Source organism: Phasianus colchicus, chromosome 3, assembly GCF_987193195.1.
Source record: "Phasianus colchicus chromosome 3, bPhaCol1.hap1.1, whole genome shotgun sequence".
NCBI classification, from domain to species: Eukaryota; Metazoa; Chordata; class Aves; order Galliformes; family Phasianidae; genus Phasianus; species Phasianus colchicus.
In genome coordinates this window covers 67,308,019-67,325,494 of record NC_143438.1, presented here as the reverse complement: position 1 = coordinate 67,325,494, position 17,476 = coordinate 67,308,019, and the positions used below count along the sequence as shown (strand labels likewise).

At 40.7% G+C, this 17,476-nt stretch overlaps 1 protein-coding gene across 1 annotated transcript; it reads right to left on the bottom strand.

Annotated features, from left to right (window-relative positions):
• Window positions 1-13,053: 13,053 nt before the first annotated feature.
• On the bottom strand, window positions 13,054-17,476 carry LOC116227567 (fatty acid-binding protein 5). The gene is made up of 4 exons (XM_031590934.2): window positions 17,319-17,476; window positions 14,521-14,693; window positions 13,448-13,552; window positions 13,054-13,303 (listed from the first exon to the last, which is right to left on the bottom strand). The coding sequence occupies exons 1-4, from the start codon at window positions 17,392-17,394 to the stop codon at window positions 13,253-13,255; spliced, it is 405 nt and encodes a 134-aa protein (XP_031446794.1). The 5' UTR covers window positions 17,395-17,476; the 3' UTR covers window positions 13,054-13,252.

The following is a 17,476-nucleotide window of genomic DNA, read 5'->3' as shown; positions in this document are numbered from 1 at the left end:
CAGGGCATCCTCATCAGTGGAGTGAAAGAGAGGCATGTTCTTAGCAGAATTTCTCTTATAAATTAGCTGCACAAGGGAAGTAGAATAAACCAGCCTGTGCAAATGTCAAAGATTTCCTACTAACAAAAGAAGGAACGTATATACTCAGCTTAAAGAAGGCTAGCTTTGAAATGGCAGACTTCAGGCACAATGACCCTTGCTAACAGAGATATAAACTGTCCCCTTTTGTCTTTGGCTGCTATGTTTGTGTGATTGACACTGGCCAAGAAACAGCATCTCTTCATCCTACTTTTTCTATCCTTTAGAAGAGAGAGCAATGACTGATCAGAGCATTTTGCCAAGGGTTTTGATTTTCATGTGTGAAAAGTACCATATGAACAGAAAGGCATTGCTCACGCGCAAAGCCATAGGGGAATGAATTACTGGGCAGAAAACATAATCCTTTTAAGTGGCACACCCCAGTGGTAACAAAATGCAACATTATTTTTTGCCTTTCTTGCCTGGGAAATGGCTGCTCTGCACAGACAACTAGCCTACAAAAATTTTCCCTTGTTGCAAAGGCACTCTGAAAACATATAAAAGCAGAAGAAAGCTGGCACCTCCTTAATCTTATCTCTGTAATTGCACCTATTATGGCTTAGGACACACCTTCATCTAAATACAGGTGAAGTTTGAGATCTTTCTGAATCCATCTGATTTTTTATTTAAATGTTGTTGTTAGAAAATGATTCAATGCTGTAATTACCTCTAGCCATAATTGATTGTTTCTGTTTACACAGTAAGTTATTAAAAAAACATTATCTGAAATTGGACTCTACCTTTAAACACAGTTTAGATTATTGCAACAATACACAAAGTATAATGTCATAAATGTGAAACAGGTGGCTACTTAATAACAGTTGGGAACATTCAGCATTCATTCTAAACAGTCCATTTGGAACCAAATCATCAGTCTTACATGAATGATTAATTTGACTGGTAGTGCAGTGTGCAGTATGATTAATGAGCATTATGCTGTTTTATGAAGCAATAACTCACAGCTATGTGGTGACGTCTACCTTATCTTTGAAACACTGTTTTACAAAAGGAGTGAGTGGTCTTTATTTCCTCCAGCTTTATATACCCTATGCCGGGAGGGGAGGCCTGATGGTGGCTGCAGCTCCCTGCAGGGAGCGGAAGGCAGTGCTGAGCTCTGCTCTGTGTGACAGTGGCCCGAGGGAAGACAGAACATGCTCATTATTCAGCACAGCGTATGGTGGTGCAGCAAAAGAGCAGACATTACATGTGGATGTGGATGCACTGGGTGGTGGTGGAGTGCTGGGATGGATTTTGCCAGAAGGAAAGAACATTTAGAAGTGGAAAGGCCCACCTGCAATTTAAAATAATAATAATTATAAATAATAAATAAAGTGATTTCACCGAGTTAAGGACAAGAAAGCTAACAAACACATTTTGTAACATTTGAAAATGTGAAATTTAGTTTTCAAGAGAGGTCAGTGTCTCAGGCTCCCAGAGTCAGCCAGCAACATGCACTGAGTCTCGCTGGGAAGCTGGATACATCCTCTCAGCTAGTGTAGAGCTCATACTGCTAGGAATGACTGATTAGTTATAAACAGACAGATGGGAACGAGAGTGCAGAAAAGAGGAAGGTATGTCTCATCAGTGGCACAGATAACTCCATTTGAGTTTGAAAATCGTCTAAATTTAACCTGAGCATTGTTCTATTCCTTAACCATAAGTTTTTCAGGGTGGAACTCTTTCTGTGTTCTACTTCTGCACATCCTGTTTCACCAGCATACCTTCTGCTATTAGATGTACTTTGTTGATCCTTCATATCACATCCAATGTATTGGTTTTCAATTTTTAGCTGAATTAAGGCATTTCAGTGAGAGACACAATTTCTTTGTACACCAAAAGGTTCAAGCTCTACAGACCTGTTCAAGAAGCATCAGCATGATACAGCCAATTTTTTTTATTATCATCATTAGATCCAGGAGCACCTTTGTTTACAGCATGTCCTACTTCTTACCCCCTCCATAAGAATAAGAAAAATATCAATACCTCCAGGATGATATTTGAGAGTATTTTATAGTTTAGATGTGAGTACTTGTGACACCTAGTGGTCCTGGAGAAAAATGCAAATATTTTAGAGGAAAAGGAAATGGTGGGTGGGTAGGGCAGAGGAAGGAGGGATTCAGTATCACCTGCTTGGAAGATAGTTAATACAGTATCGAGGCAAAAGGTGCTGGTGAGCAAATTTCTTCCCTGGGGATATTGCACATTTGTCTGAGACAGAGGCTGTTTGTACCAAATAGCATAAGCAATGGAAAAGTTCAGCTCTGTGAAAACTTCTGAGGGGGGTAAGACTGGATGGTTACGGTGGTTGGGTAAGATGCTTAGGCCCAAATCCTGTTTGTGACAAAGGAGGTGAGCACAGAAGCTGTGGGTGATGGCATCATCTTCACATTACAGGGACAACATCAGGACACACCTGGGATAGATCAATTCCAATGATGCAATCTCACATCATGGAAGGAGGAGGTTGGGGGTGCTGGGAGGAATATAGTTTGCTGTGGGCTCTGTAGAAAATCATCCATTAAATGAAATATTTCAGCAATGTACCGCCACCCAAGACTTTCCCTATATTCAACCAAAAAATGTGAATGATTCCCAGGCTGTAGATTCAGACCTTACGTGGTCCAAACTGCTATGTGAAGAAGCCTGTTTTAACATCCTTAACAAGATCCCTTGCATTAGGTAAACTTTGTAAAAAGAAGATCAAGATAAGACACCTGTCTGATACACATCAAGTCAACTGGGAGTCATGGAAAGATGCAATGACTAGGCAATATAAAATGTGCTAGCTGACTACTTGAGAGCCTGAACCTAGAAAGCCACAGCCTGCTTACTTCTGCAAAGCGTGGCTTTTCACCTTTCACTCAGGCTAGTGACTCAACCATGCAAAATGTCTTGTTCCTCCTATGTTGGAGGTTCCTGGAAGAAAACTGATTTTGATGATGGAGATAACCATGTGATATCTTTGAGCAGTCTCTAGCAGAAATCAAAACAGTTGAATGCATAATTGTGCAAAACTTTCTCAGAGACAAGTAAAATAATAGTAGTAGACTGATAATTCCTATGCAGTTGTCCCTTAATTAAAAATTCCCATCTGAAGGTGTTTAAATAGGGATAACATAAAACAAAGCCAGTTTATTTCATAGCTAAGCAAGTTTGCAGAGCTAGATAACAGAGCTATTAAAACACCGCTTGTACATATGCATTTATATATGCATGGCTTGTATATACTTAGTGTGACTCATGAATTGGAGTACGTGGTGTGATTCACACAGCTTCTGTGAGATTTGTCGGGTAATGAGTATTTATTGTACCTCCTACTGTAACATGGCTTCAAGCGTTGCACTGCATGAATGTATGTCTCTGGAAGACAACAAAATACATTTGCAATGGACTTTGCAGCTGACTGTTTACTGCACAAACTCTGCCATCTGGTATTTCCAGGTCGTGTCTGCCCCTCATCACTGCCTCTACAGGAGCAGAGCAGCTCAGCTGGGTGCTTCAGGTTAGCTTAGGTGAGATGTATCTGACCCCAGTGTAACACAGATGTTGTAACTCCCGTCAGATGCTATGGCTACATTTCCCAATTAAAGGATAAAGCTTAAATACAAGTAACTGCAAGATTTAAGTCTCCAGAAGAAGCATTAGAGCAAGAAATCCTATGCCACTCCCAAAGCTACTCTCAGACTTTGCAAATGGTAATTTTCCTTGGACTGCTTAGCTCCAGTTTCTTGTCTGAGGAACCATTGTTAGATGTTATTTGTAGAAGGCTGTAAGAGAAATAATAGAGAGAAATGTATTTTGTGAGACTGCTGCTACAACAATGGCAGGAAGAAAACAAATCTCCCATGGTAACCAAGGTGTAGGCTGTATGCCATCAGTTATAGGAGTAAATACTCGTCATATGGAAAAGTAATACATCTGGTGGTGGGAGTAAAACTATTCAGGATTCAGTTAAAAATGGAAAATGGATTGATTCTGTTCACTCAGTACCACACTCTCATTTTCCCATGTGAATGAACCCTCAGGCTTGCAGGGAAGCCAAGAAATTATGACCTGTTGGCTCAGCAGAGAATCACAGTCACTTTGTAGAGAGGGCTCAGCACCAGCAGTGACAAGGGCAGCCTCATCATGCTGTTGTGATATAACTCAAGTCCAACTACACTCTGCCTTACACAAGTGTAGACTAAGCAGAACCTGCAGAAGTAATCAGTTTGATAGTAAGATCTTAACAGTCCGTGATTCTTGCCTGCAATGCAGATAGCAGATGACCAGATGGAGCTGTCTTGTATGCAAAGGCAGAGCCTATATGGAAGGTGAAATATAAACCGTAGAATGAGAAACTCAAGAAGTGGATTCATCACCAAATGTTCACTTGTTAACAACAGTAAGAAGACCTTAATGTGAATGTCAGCACCCACATCAACTTATATGATGGAGACCAGGGCTTGCTGAACATTTATCTCAATAAAGACCAAGCAGTGAATGTTAGCACAGTGAGGCAGTGGCTGGTGAGTTTCAGCAGTGGTAACAGAGATGTGAAAGAAAAGCCACATTCCAGACAGCAATACAGATTTTTATGGGTGCAGCATGGAGGCTCTTGTTCATTGCTGGCAAAAGAGCATAGATAATGACTATGTTGAAAAATGGTGTTTTATAGCTGAGAATTTGCTCTGTTAAACAGTGTTATTGTGCTCTTTGTATTTGTTGTAATTTCCATGGAAATAAATAAGAGGTATCATTTTCAGACCACCAATGTACTTGGTACAAATACATTGACTGCTTTGATTGTATAGGGTAGTCAAACATTAATTACAGCTTTCTATTCATCAATATGAAGTAACTGTATAGGCATGATCAATAATACTGCATAATGTTTTATTGGTGTTTTCTTCAGAAAATGTTCCAATTAGCATTAAACTAAAAAAAAGAGAGGCATTAGATCTTAAATTATTTTTCTATATTTACATGTAATCATAACATTCCTGAAGTTATCAGTGAAATGTTTTTGTAAGACACAACTGAATATCTTCCCCAGTAATATCTGTTGACACTATTCAAGGCCAATAAACATTGTGAGGGAAATATTTTCTCCATGATACTGTGATTGAATAACACTCAGAAATTAACATATATTTTGGTCTCTAGTGCATTCCCACACATTAGTTCTAGGTTTTATTTCAAGAATAATACAGTGACGGTGTAATAAAACCATACTGGTAATGGTGATTTCTCATTTTTGATGTAAATATTAGCCCAACTGACCTAAATGAGTAAATATACAAAACCAGCAAAATTTTCTTTCTGATCAAATTGTATTCCCATTGAGCTCTATTGTTAACATAAGTATTACAAAAAGTCAAGAAGGGTGTTATAAAGAGTCAGTAACATGTCTTAAAATCAATCATTTATTCTTGATCTCTCATTTTACCTTTCAGTTACTAAAGCCCAATCCAAAGTTACTGAAGCAGTACAAAGACTTCTGTTGGTATATAAGGCTGTCACTTCATAAGATAGCATCAGTGCCTCATTGATAAACATTCTTAGCCCTTGATCTTAGCAGGAATCCAGCTCAGAAATCCATCTCAGTGTGTGTCAGCCTGAAAGCAACAATTTACTCCTTGGTAAAATCTGTAAAATACATTATGAGAAAGTGCTAATGTTCTCTTGAAATGTAAAGCAAAGTGGAACAGGAGCAGAGAAATCTCTCTGCAAAATCTTGGTTTATGAAGATCATGGAAGTGGAACAAAAACTCAAGTGACAAATAAAGTTATAAGCTAGGACAAAGGGAAATCCTAGTAGACTTCTAGACAACCTCTCATACAAAGTGTGCTTTTAATCACAACAGAGAATGTCCAGCTAATCCAAAGCAAGTTAGTGTCTACAAGAATGGAAGCAAAGGCTGAGAGCTTTAGTATACAGAGCTTTATCTGAGACTTTTTTAAACATTCCAAAGGGCTTTGTACACTTTCTTTTCCAAGGATAGGTTTATGGTTCAGGTTTGTGTTTTCTCAAATAGAGAAAAAACCTCCGGGGAAATCTTTTTTCCCAGACTTGCTATTTTACACTTGGTATATCAAACCATCTTTAACTTGTTTGTTTTTTTTTCCATGTGTTCTCCTCCTCCACAAAGTGAGTGAGGACAAATGAGTTTAAAAATCTCTATGGAATATGTCTTGAACACTGACCACAGGAGAAGTACATCACTCAGTCAAACTCAATGATGATCACACATGTCCACCACTGAAACCCACCAAGGTCCCTGTGTATGGCATCCCTTCTTTCCAGTGTGTTGACTGCACCATGCAGCTTGGTGTCATCAGCAAACCTGATCGGGGCACACACAACCCAACTGTCTGTGTCACTGGCAAAGACAATATATAGTTCTGGCCTCAGTACCAACTCCTGAGGAACACCACTTGTCACTAGTCTCCACCTAGACATTGGCCCATTGACTGCAACCCAGCAATTCCTTTATCCACCAAGTCTGCCATCTTTCAAATCTCTCTTAAATTTTCAGATTGTTTACTTAATTTGATTATCTTAAACCTCTATCAGATAATAGTATCACTGTGACTATTAAAAATTAACTCATCAGTTCACTAGAGAATCACTTTTTGGGAAAGCACATTTATCTTCTTTCCTGGCTCAGCGCTAAATATTGGAGAAAACTGTGCTTATAAAATTTCAGCACAAGCATTAGAACAAACTACATGTGGTCTATCTGCTGTGACAGCACAAAATTACCTTTCCATATGTAGGTCTGCATATTTCTCCCAGGATTCAGCTGAGAACAGCAGAATAGTTAAATCTTTCAGTTATCTAAATCTGAGGTTGATATTGCTCAACCGTATAGTGCATGAAAATCCAACTGTCAGCATGACTACCATTGGATACCACTGCTGTACACTCAGTGTTCTTCATTCTCTCAGTGGTGAAAAACAGAAAGAGAAAGCCCATCAGCACCACGGGAAAAAAATAAGGGGGGATAGAGTGAGAGAGAGAGAGAGAGAGAGAGAGAGAGAGAGAGAGAGAGAGAGAGAGAGAAGGAGAGGCTAGACAAGATGCAGCTGTATTTATTACTGTCTTTCTTAATTCCTATTCTAACATCACACCACCTGGACATTCAGAATCAAAATCAAAAGAGATCTGATAATCCTAACAGGAAAAAAGAAGAATCTTCATGAAGATAGCAAACATCCAGAGAGAGAATGTGTAGGCTCAGGTAAGCATGAACTGTGTTGTGGAAATGTGTAAGGGAAAGGACTGAGGCATCTGTGGTTTTTGTTTATAATCAAGTAGCTTCCTCTCTCCTGTCACAGTTTCAGAACAGCAGCCATTGGTTTAGCTACTTAAACAGGGGGACTGTATTCCATGAATTATGCAAAAAGAAAATGACTATTCAAATAATGTCACCACTAAAAATATGAAGTCCATGTTTTTATTCTGAATCTCACCAAGAGAAAAAAAAAAAATGTAAAAGAATAGAAACACCCCATTTTCTGAACATTATTAGATACAATTAGACGTTGGTTGATGAAAGATTCAACATGAGCCGGCAATGTGTGCTTGCAGCCCAGAAGGCCAACCATATCTTGGGTTGCATCAAGAGAAGTGTGACCAGCAAGGCGAAGGAGGTGATTGTGCCCCTCTACTCTGTGAGACCCAGCGTGGAGTGTTCTGTTCAGTTCTGGAGTTCCCAAGAAGGACATGAAGTTGTTGGAGCAAGTCTATTTATTATGATTTCAAATCTGCTATTCACCATATATGACCATATAGCATATCCTCAGAAGGCACCAATCCACAGCATGACATGCCCATGTGCTGTGCTGCAGCAAGCTCTCTCCCCATGTCACTGTGCACCGTGAGCCCAGACTGAAATCTGTGCTTAGTCCCTCCATTTTCTGTTTGGCACTTCACTGCACAGCAATATGAGCTGCACCCTTAGAGACACAAGCACTTCTTTGAAGGCACACTAATTAATTTTGAACAAGAACTTCCAAGAGAATCAAGTTCTACGTATGTGGGAGCAAATGACCAGTTCTAGGTATGTAGTAAACATGATCCTCAGAGTAGAACATTTATCTTCTGGTGTTTAATTTGAGAATGTACATCTGTGATTAATGATAAACATTTTATTTTTAACTCTAAATCATAATATTTGGGAATCAGTCAATTTTTGCATGACATTATTTAGCTTGCATGTATTACATTTATTACTGAAGCTTTATTCTGAAACTACAATGGACTTCACCTGCAAATATGTCCAGAATGTGACTAAGAACATCTGATAGAGATAATTATTTTGGAAACATTTTCACTGGAAAGGAAATTAAATTCACTCTTGGGAGTGTGGTCTCTAATAGTGTTTCCTTTTCCTCTGAAATAATAGCATAAAATAAAACCATTCTGGGAAGTGTCAACAAAATCTGAATTTGATGTATAAGGTCTGAAAAGCTAAAGCCAGAGAAGGAGAATCATGGGACAAAGTTTGTTTACACAGATGCTGGACTGTCTCCAAAACAGTTCTAAGTCCTACCAGGGCTGAACAATGGGACTGAAACAAGGCATCAAAGAAGAAATAATATATGTTAACTTGCTCCCATTTGCTATCACACCATGTGGGATTTTTTCCCCTACAAGTACACGTAGTCAATGCAGTGTAAAGTCTTTCTAAACTGCTAATTGTGTAATCATGTAATCAGGGAAAGAGTCAAAAACAAAGTTTTGATCAGAGTTGGCCTGTGTTCCTGCTTTTATTTTTGTACAGCAGTTTCAGGTAGAACACAAGCAGTTGCTTCATAAAAAAATAAAGATGATTTTTTTGTGTGTGAAATCTGCAGGTATTTGAGGTGGAGATTAACTCCCCTACAGCCAGCACCAGCACAGGCTGACACCCTGAGCTAAGCTGAAATGGAGCACTTCCAGCTTCTGACTTGAAGAAGAGCTGCTTTGCATGAATCATAGAATCATAGAATGGCCTGGGTTGAAAAGGACCACAATGATCATTTAGTTTCAACTCTGCTGCTATGTTCAGGATTGCCAACCACCAGACCAGGCTGCCCAGAGCCACATCCAGCCTGGCCTTGAATGCCTCCAGGGATGGGGCATCCACAGCCTCCTTGGGCAACCTGTTCCAGTGTGTCACCACCCTCTCTGTGAAAAACTTCGTCCTAATGTCTAACCTAAACCTCCCCTGTCTCAGTTTAAGGCCATTCCCTCTTGTCCTATCACTATTCATGCTTGTAAACAGCCATTCCCCCTCCTGTTTATATCTCCCTTCAAGTACTGGAATGCCACAATGAGACCTCCCCAGAGCCTTCTCTTGTCCAAGCAGTTATCAACTTTATGATCAGTAAAATATATTGAACATAATACTATAAAGAAATAGGTAAGAGTTTATTGTTTATACTCACTAGAATATGCTAGACTTTTGGTTATAACCTGAAAGAAATTGAGTACCTATTCAATGAATCATTTTTGTTTTGGATGTTTGTTGATAATGTTGTCGAAGTAGACACTGGCAGAGCAAAACTGCCTTCCTACACTTGACCTCCACACTTGAAAAAATAATCATTGCCTTTTTTTAGGAGCGCTGGCAGCTAACAGTGGGACCATAACCTCAGAAAACTTAGATTTCCCATCACTTTGTTTTGTTAAAAAAACTTTGATCTGGAGTGCATACATATGTTAGTGAGGAGAAAGGGAAAGGGAAAGGCTAGTATTAATCATAGGGAGCGCAGGCAGAGTAGGATGCCATTTTGAAATAAATCATATAAACAAACCACAACAGGGAAATCTTTAATTGTCTGAGAATTGTGTAGAGCCAGTACCCTCAGCTCGAAGCATTGGACCATCTCATTAATGTTCCTGCAAAGCTCCAATAATATATTATTTCCCCAAAGTGTAGAATAACAGCTCTGAATTGCTAAAATGCTTAATTTTCTACCCCTTTTCACCACACCACCTCAAAACCCTCAAGAATTAAAAAAAAAAAAAAAAAGCACTTCATGGAAACAACACATCTCTCCCAATTTGAGAAGAAGTGAATAATAAATATATAAATCAGACACTGCTCATTACTTTAAGTGTTCTCTTTGAGCCACTTTCACTTGCAGCTTCAGTTTGCAAATATTTCTTTTGTACCTCCAAAATATTTTCAAAATCACTCACTAATATGTCGTGACAAAACTCATCTCATTTCATAACTCTGCAGCATTATAAGGCAGTTCTGGATGTATAATGCACAATTCATTATTTGTTTCTTCACAGAAGTCTTCTTTTTAGCTATCTTATGCGATATAGTGAACTACAGAGAGTTGTGCACATCTCAGGACAACTGGTTATTTTACATTCATGAGAACACTGTATTTACAAACTTTATAAAAAGTACAACTACTGGGTTGTACTATAATAAATAGAATTTGGAAATAAATCATATTTTTAAGTCTTGAGAAGCATAAATCCTGGATGGCAGTATGATAAAATTGTTGTAACTACGTAATCTAGTCTAATACAGATAGGTTGTATATATATATATATATGGTAGTTCCGGGTCATAGTATGTTTACGTTGAAGTCACCAGCAATAGAGGCTGAAGCTAACTTCAGAATAAAGCAAACAAATATTTGAGCCTAAGTAGGGAAATTAGTTCTAAAGAATTCTAGTTTCCTGTTGATCTATGTCTTCCAGCTGCTCAGCTTTCATATCTGAAGTAACTTGTGCGTGCCGAAAAAGTTTATAGATGTTTTTCTTCCATTTAATGTTAAACTGTGACTTCCGTGTGAAGTCTTTCCATCATCAAGGCACTTTAATGGCCTATCCCCTTTATCAGGCCTCTTATTTTCATGACATTTGTAGAAGATTTATTATTCTTGGGACCTCCAGCCTCTACTTCACATGTGGCTGAAATCAGAGGCAGGGAAACTCACACACATACACATACACAAGCCCTGTTTCCATAGGAAATCACTCTAAAAAGATAGTCTTCTGCCTTTTGTTTTACAAGAAATGATCTCACCGTAATCAGAACGGATGTCCTATAAAAGACATTGCATGCTTTTCCCATTCAAATGAAAGATAAACAGTTAACAGCACTGACTGAGAAGAGTAAACAAGGAGCAGTAAGTGACAGACCAGCGACCACGGGGAAGGCGCAATGCCCCACTCAAAGCAGCAGTATTCTGTTTCTTTTGGAAGGGAGGAAGGGTTTTCATATAGACTCATAGAATCAAAGAACATCCCAAGTTGGAAGAGACTCATAAGGATCGTCCAGTCCAACTCCTGACTCCACACAGGACCCCCAAAAATGAGACCGTATGTCTGAGAGCGTTGTCCAGATGCTTCTTGAACTCCAGCAAGCTCAGAGTTCGTGACCACTTCCCTGAGGTCGTATCATATCACAGTATGACAGAAGCATAGGGATGGAAGGGACCTCTAGAGACCGAGTCCAACCCTCCTGCCAAAGCAGGTTCCCTGCAGTAGTCTGCACAGGAAAGAGTCCACATGGCTCTTGAACATCTCCAGGGAGAAAGATTCCACAACCTCTCTGAGCAGCCTGTTCCAGTGCCCTGTCATATCATGTCATGGATTGTTACATCTGTTTTCCCATCCCTATTTAGTCTATTTCTGATCATAAACTTAGTAAGTTTCTCTTCAACTCATTCTTTTTTCTGTTTCTATGGCAAAATTCCTTCCATTCCTCAAATAACCTTTTTCTAATATTCAGCATAAGAATATAGCAGAGATCTTTGGGTTCACATTATAGTCATGAAAAATACTAAATGGAGATAATAGACTGGCGAAGTCAAAAAGGCAAAGTTAAGAGGATCCAGGAAAAGTTATTTTTATACAGAGCATGAAAAAAAAATGTGAGCAATGTTCTCCAATTAAGTAAATTCTACATTCACTAAATTCTTACTGAAAACAATAAATATTCTAATGCTAAGAGCCATCTTCCCTCTTTGGTAGGATGAACATAGAGATTAGAATTTTCTGCTGTTAGGGTGAATTCATTAATCCAATAGATACAGTGAGCAGATAGAAAAACCCCAATAGGCTTGAAGTTGGATTCTGCAATGGATTCTAGTGACTGATGCGCAAACGAGGAGCATACAATTACAGGATCCTCCAGACTTGTGAATTTGATAGAAATCTCCTCGTTATCTGTCACTAAACAGTTTCAGACTTAGAATAGTTTGTCTGGTGTGACCAACTGTTATCTAAACCTTATAATTTAGTTTGATCTGACAACTCCTTGGAAGAAATGTAGTACTGTAGGCTCCATTTCCCAAGCAGAGTAGAAGTAATATTCAAGACATTGATGTTTCTGAGCATTTATTGTGGCACTTTAAAGCATGAACTCCATTTATAGATGTATAGATGTTTCAAGTCAGTTCAAAAAATAAAATGAGGCTTTAAGTTTAAGGCAGTATTTCAGCAGGTTTTGGTTAAGAGTTTTTAGAATGTTACTGGACAGGAAATATGAATTTTGCTAGGAAAACAAAGAGCACACTCAAATTAAGGCCTCCTTGAAGCAAAGTACTTACGTGTTTACTTATGTTATCATGTCTATTGGCTCACTAGTGTATGTATTTTTTCAGATAAGAAATCTGTGGGTTTCAAACATGAAAAAAAAACCAACCCAATCCCCCAAAATACATTCCTCTATCTAAAGGCCAACAAGGTTTAACTCTTATTTATACCAGTGCATTCTATTTACTTTGTAATGTGTAAGATAGAAACAACTGTAGTGCCTGAACTTTGAATGTTTTTTTTCTATTACAGATTTTATTGCCTTAGCCATTAAAGATGAAAAGGCTGGTTAAAATTTAGTCTGCTATTAACTGTTCATCACCATTATTTGCATTATCTTGAAGGGAAGGCAGTTTGTAGTAGAGCCTAAAATCAAACTGAGCTTTTATGAAACCCCACTTTAAAATTTTACTATAGTAACAACATTTGCACTTAATATATTTGAAAATTTTATTTAATAGCCTCATAAGTTCAGAATAGTTACATAATAGTTACATCACGGCTTTTAAAAAGGATTGCACTCAGCTACTCAGTCCATTGAAATACTAGAAAACAGGGAAAAGGAAATCATGGAGTGTAGAGGAGCTCTGTCCACTGGACTGAGTTGTTTGTAGCAAGTTCCTACTGAATTTGAAGATGTTCTCATGCCTTCTGGTAGACTCTAACGCACTTGACACCATTCATGTCACATTCCTAGAAGATAAAGAAATGAATTCATTCATTTACCTTGCCTCAGTACAGAATGTAAGAAAAAAAGGCTGCAGCTCAGGATTTTTAGAGTTTTGTTTCAGACTACTGGCTGGCAGCACTCAAATTGGGCAGCAGGGCTGAACTCACCACCACCAACTGTCCATCCACAAGTTTCCGTGTTATTATGGTCTTCTTGCCATCCCATTCCTGCTCCTGGATCAATGACCCATCATCTTTTAAGCTGACAAGTGTCTGAAAAACAGAATCTAAGTGTTAATATTTTACCGACAGCATTTATTGAAGGCTGATGCTGTCCAACCTACTTTCTTCCAAAGGAAAAATTCCCACTCCAGCTCACTCAACAGTAATTTTGCCATTGAAATCTACAAAGCCAGGATATTCTCTTAATTTTTTATTGATCCTCTTCTTATATTAGCTGACTGTTCACTTCCTGCTCTGACACATTCCTGCATACAACAGACCTTTGACAGCATGCACAACTTCAATAACAAGAGCGGATGACATTCTCTGTTCATGTCTTTGTGAAAGGGCTTTGAGCTTTTGTGTAACATTTATTCAATCTTGCAAAAATAGATGAATTGCCAGCATGTGGTTGAAGAGATGGGGAACAGTACATAGAGAGCACTCACACAAGCAGATAAAAGACACATATTTGAGGGGTTTTTTGTGTTTAACTTCCTTTTGGGTTAATATTCTCCCTGCTCAGTGCAAAGAGATGATTTTGTTGCCTTATGAAACTGGTGACTAGGGATTGACATTCACATTTATGCCTGGTGTATAGTCCCTGCACACTGAGCTAGTCTCTTGTTATGCAAATAGGAGAGGTTGAGCAGTCAGGTCAGCTGCAGGGCTGCATTGCCTCTGATTAAACATCAATGGGATTTTTTCCATAGGCTTCCAATAAAGTGGCATTTGGCTTTAAAATGGATTTAAAGGTCTGTTAGTTTTACTAACAGAATGCTTGTCTAACAAATTGAAGGCAACAGTACACAAGACAAGATTAGTTTCAGCATTTTCCCTCTTTGGAAATCGCTTGATCCAGAAAAAATCAATTGATTTCAATGATGCTTATAGTGACAGCTGTTCATCAAATAAAAGCACTGTTAGCAAGGATGCCAAAGCTGACTTCTAAATAGTGCCTTCATCCACAAAACACCCAAAGGACTGTGTTTATTCATCAGAAAGTCTAGAGTACTGACCTGAGTTTTTCTGCCATCTAATGTGTTTTCCTCAAACTTCTCACCGATCTTGAAGCTGAACTGGGAAGTTTTGAAGGTGCTTTCTGTTTTCACAGTGATTGTATCCCCCTCCTTAATGATGTAAACATCTGGTTTCGCCATGCTTCCCATTTTTCTCATGGCCATACCCACACCTGCAAGGCAAGAGGCACAGAGTGTCACAAAGTCAGTTAAACCCTAAGGCTTATGGCCATACAGGAATTCAAATACTTAATTCCCATTTAATTAGGCGCTCAAGTATGCTTGAGAATCAAAGCTCAAGAGTCCCAAAGAAATAGGATGTTTTAAATTATCCATTGATGGGGAAGGAAAAAAGCTTTTTTGCAAGGTTATTCCCTTGCTTCTTCAAAGAGCTACAGCTAAATCTGTGTTGTGCTTTAGAGGACTCACAGATATCCTGAAACTCAGCACTGATTTTTTTCCAAATAGAAATAAGTATTAAACAGGAAAAAAAACACAAAAGCATCAACAAATACATTAAAAAAATCATGTTCTGAATGCCTTGAACATTCTAAAGCATGGGTGTCCAACCTTTTGGCTTGCCTAGACTGCACTGAGTGAAGAGAAATCGTCTTGGACAGCATATAAAACATATAATATAGTTAATGTACATAAGTAACAAAACATTTTTTTCTATTTTTTATTAAAACATTAAAAAGAGGGAAGCAAGACCATAAAACAAGTGAATTGGGCATGTATGTTCTATGGAATTAATTAGCAGGTGAATCCACTTGCACATCTATTTCAACTTAAGAGGCAGTCTTCAATCATGCTATACACAATTGCAAATGTGCAATTTTTAATAAAATGTCACCCCCTATTTCCTGTTTCCAAAATACTGACTTCTGAATGAGAACGCTCCCATTATATGAAATACTGCCCACAGGCAACTTGCAGGCAAGACTTTTGGAAATGACTGGAAATTCAACACATTATGGGTATCATCTGGAGACTTGTAGTCCTCAAAATGCTCCAGCACATAAAAGATTCCCCCTGTCTCAGCCTCTGTGTGTGCTCCAGGGTTGTGTGCTTTGCTTGAGTCTTTTTGATCTGAAGGATGAAGATAGAAATAAGAGGGTATTCAAGCAACAAACTGGACTCCGTCGAATGGGAAAGTACAGATCTGCACCAAGAGTTCATAAGCAACCAAATGGCTCAAGAAGTGCCACCAAGTGGGCATGTAGTTAAAAGTGTTGTCACGTACAGCTCAGCCCCACACTGCAGTGCACAGGATGCTTGGGTGAGGGCTGAGTCCAGGAAACAAAGATTACGGTTTCCTTGGGAGGTGCAAATTTAAGAAACTCCCAGCCACTGCTTCTCCAGAATCAGACAAGATTCCAGCAGTGAGCCATGAGCACGAGCCTTCAGAGCACAAAATGGTCCTCCTGCGTCCAGGTGTTCTGGTAGAACTGCAAGGTACTCTCAAGATGACCCCCTCCCATCCCTTTGCTGTTGTCCAGTCCATGGTGAGTTATTGATCAGCTACACCTTGAAATCCAGCTACAGAGGTGAGCAGAGTCATTCTTTCCATGTGGCAAGCAGTGAAATGCAAACGTTCTTATCTTGGGAATTGTCTTCTACACTGCCTGAGCAGAATCTGCAGAATCACAGCGCATCTCAGCGGGATCACGGGCAGCGTTCCCTAAGCAGTCAGCAATCTGCCCGACTTGCAGTTGTAACAAAGAAAAGTGACTGGCTTAAGATTGCAATCTAGAAGCAAGCTGACTGCTCGCTGCCTACAAACAGGAGGTGCTCTGGAGTCACCCCACTTCATTTCTACTGTGAAGCTGCAGCTCCTGCTTAGCACCACGGCATCCTAAAACACAGCTGAGTGGAGCCCAGCTCAAATGTCTGAATTTCCTCCATCACAGTCTTTCGAGAGGCTCAGTCCAGAAGGTTTTCTCAGCTCACACCTACCACAAACCGGCAGGCACCACAAACGTGATCACAGCCGCCATCGTCTGCACAGCATAACTGTAGCGATGCCTTTTGTATTTTACATGAACGACGCCTGGCCTAAATTCCTTCCTCTCCTCCTCCAAAGAGGCTCAAAGCAAAAACCTCCCCCTTCCTGAGAAAGCATCCCAGCCTTCAGCACTGAATAAACGCAGAGAACAACAGCTTCTAAGTACACAGCCACTGCAACGTCTATCACCTGTCAGCCGGGATGCTCACAGGGATGTAGGAAACTGCTCTCGATTCAGCACCGGAGCTGCAGAACGCACAGGAGCCCGGGACTGCGGACAGCGCGCCGTGTGCTGAGCTCACAGCGCGGCCCGCGGAGCGCAGCCAGCCCCGGGCACCACGTGCAGCTGATCCGCTTCGGGTCGCACCCGCCCGGCTGGAGGCGGCCCGGGTTCCGCGTTCCGCCCGGCTCCTGGCGGCGCCACCTCGGCCCACGGCCGCGCATCCCCCGCGCCGAGCCGACCCCGCTCCGTCCGCGGCACCGCCGGGAAGGGAGGAGCTGCGCCGGGCGGTAATCCGGGCACGGCAGCCGGCGGGAGGGGGAGCGGCGGGGATGTGCCTGCCGGCACCAGCACCTGCCCGCGGTGCGAAATAAAGAATTTTAAGACGAGATTTCCGACATCTGTAGGACGAGGTGGCCGTGCCGGGACCGCGGCGCGGAGTCCGCGATGCCGCACCGCGGAGCGGCCGCGGATTCCCCCCGCGGACCTTGGACAGAGCCTCGGCGGCGGCTCCGGGCCGAGCCGCTGGGTGCCGGGCTCCCTGCCCGAGGCGGAGAGCCCCCGTCTCCTTACCCAGCTCCTTCATGTACTCCTCAAAGCCCTCGCTGGAGACCAGGCACCATTTGCCTAAAAACGCGTCGATGGCCATGGCGGTGGCGGCAGCGGTGGCGACGTCCCCGACGAAGCTGGGAGGCAGAACGACGGGCAGCAGTGGGGCCGGAGCCTCCTTT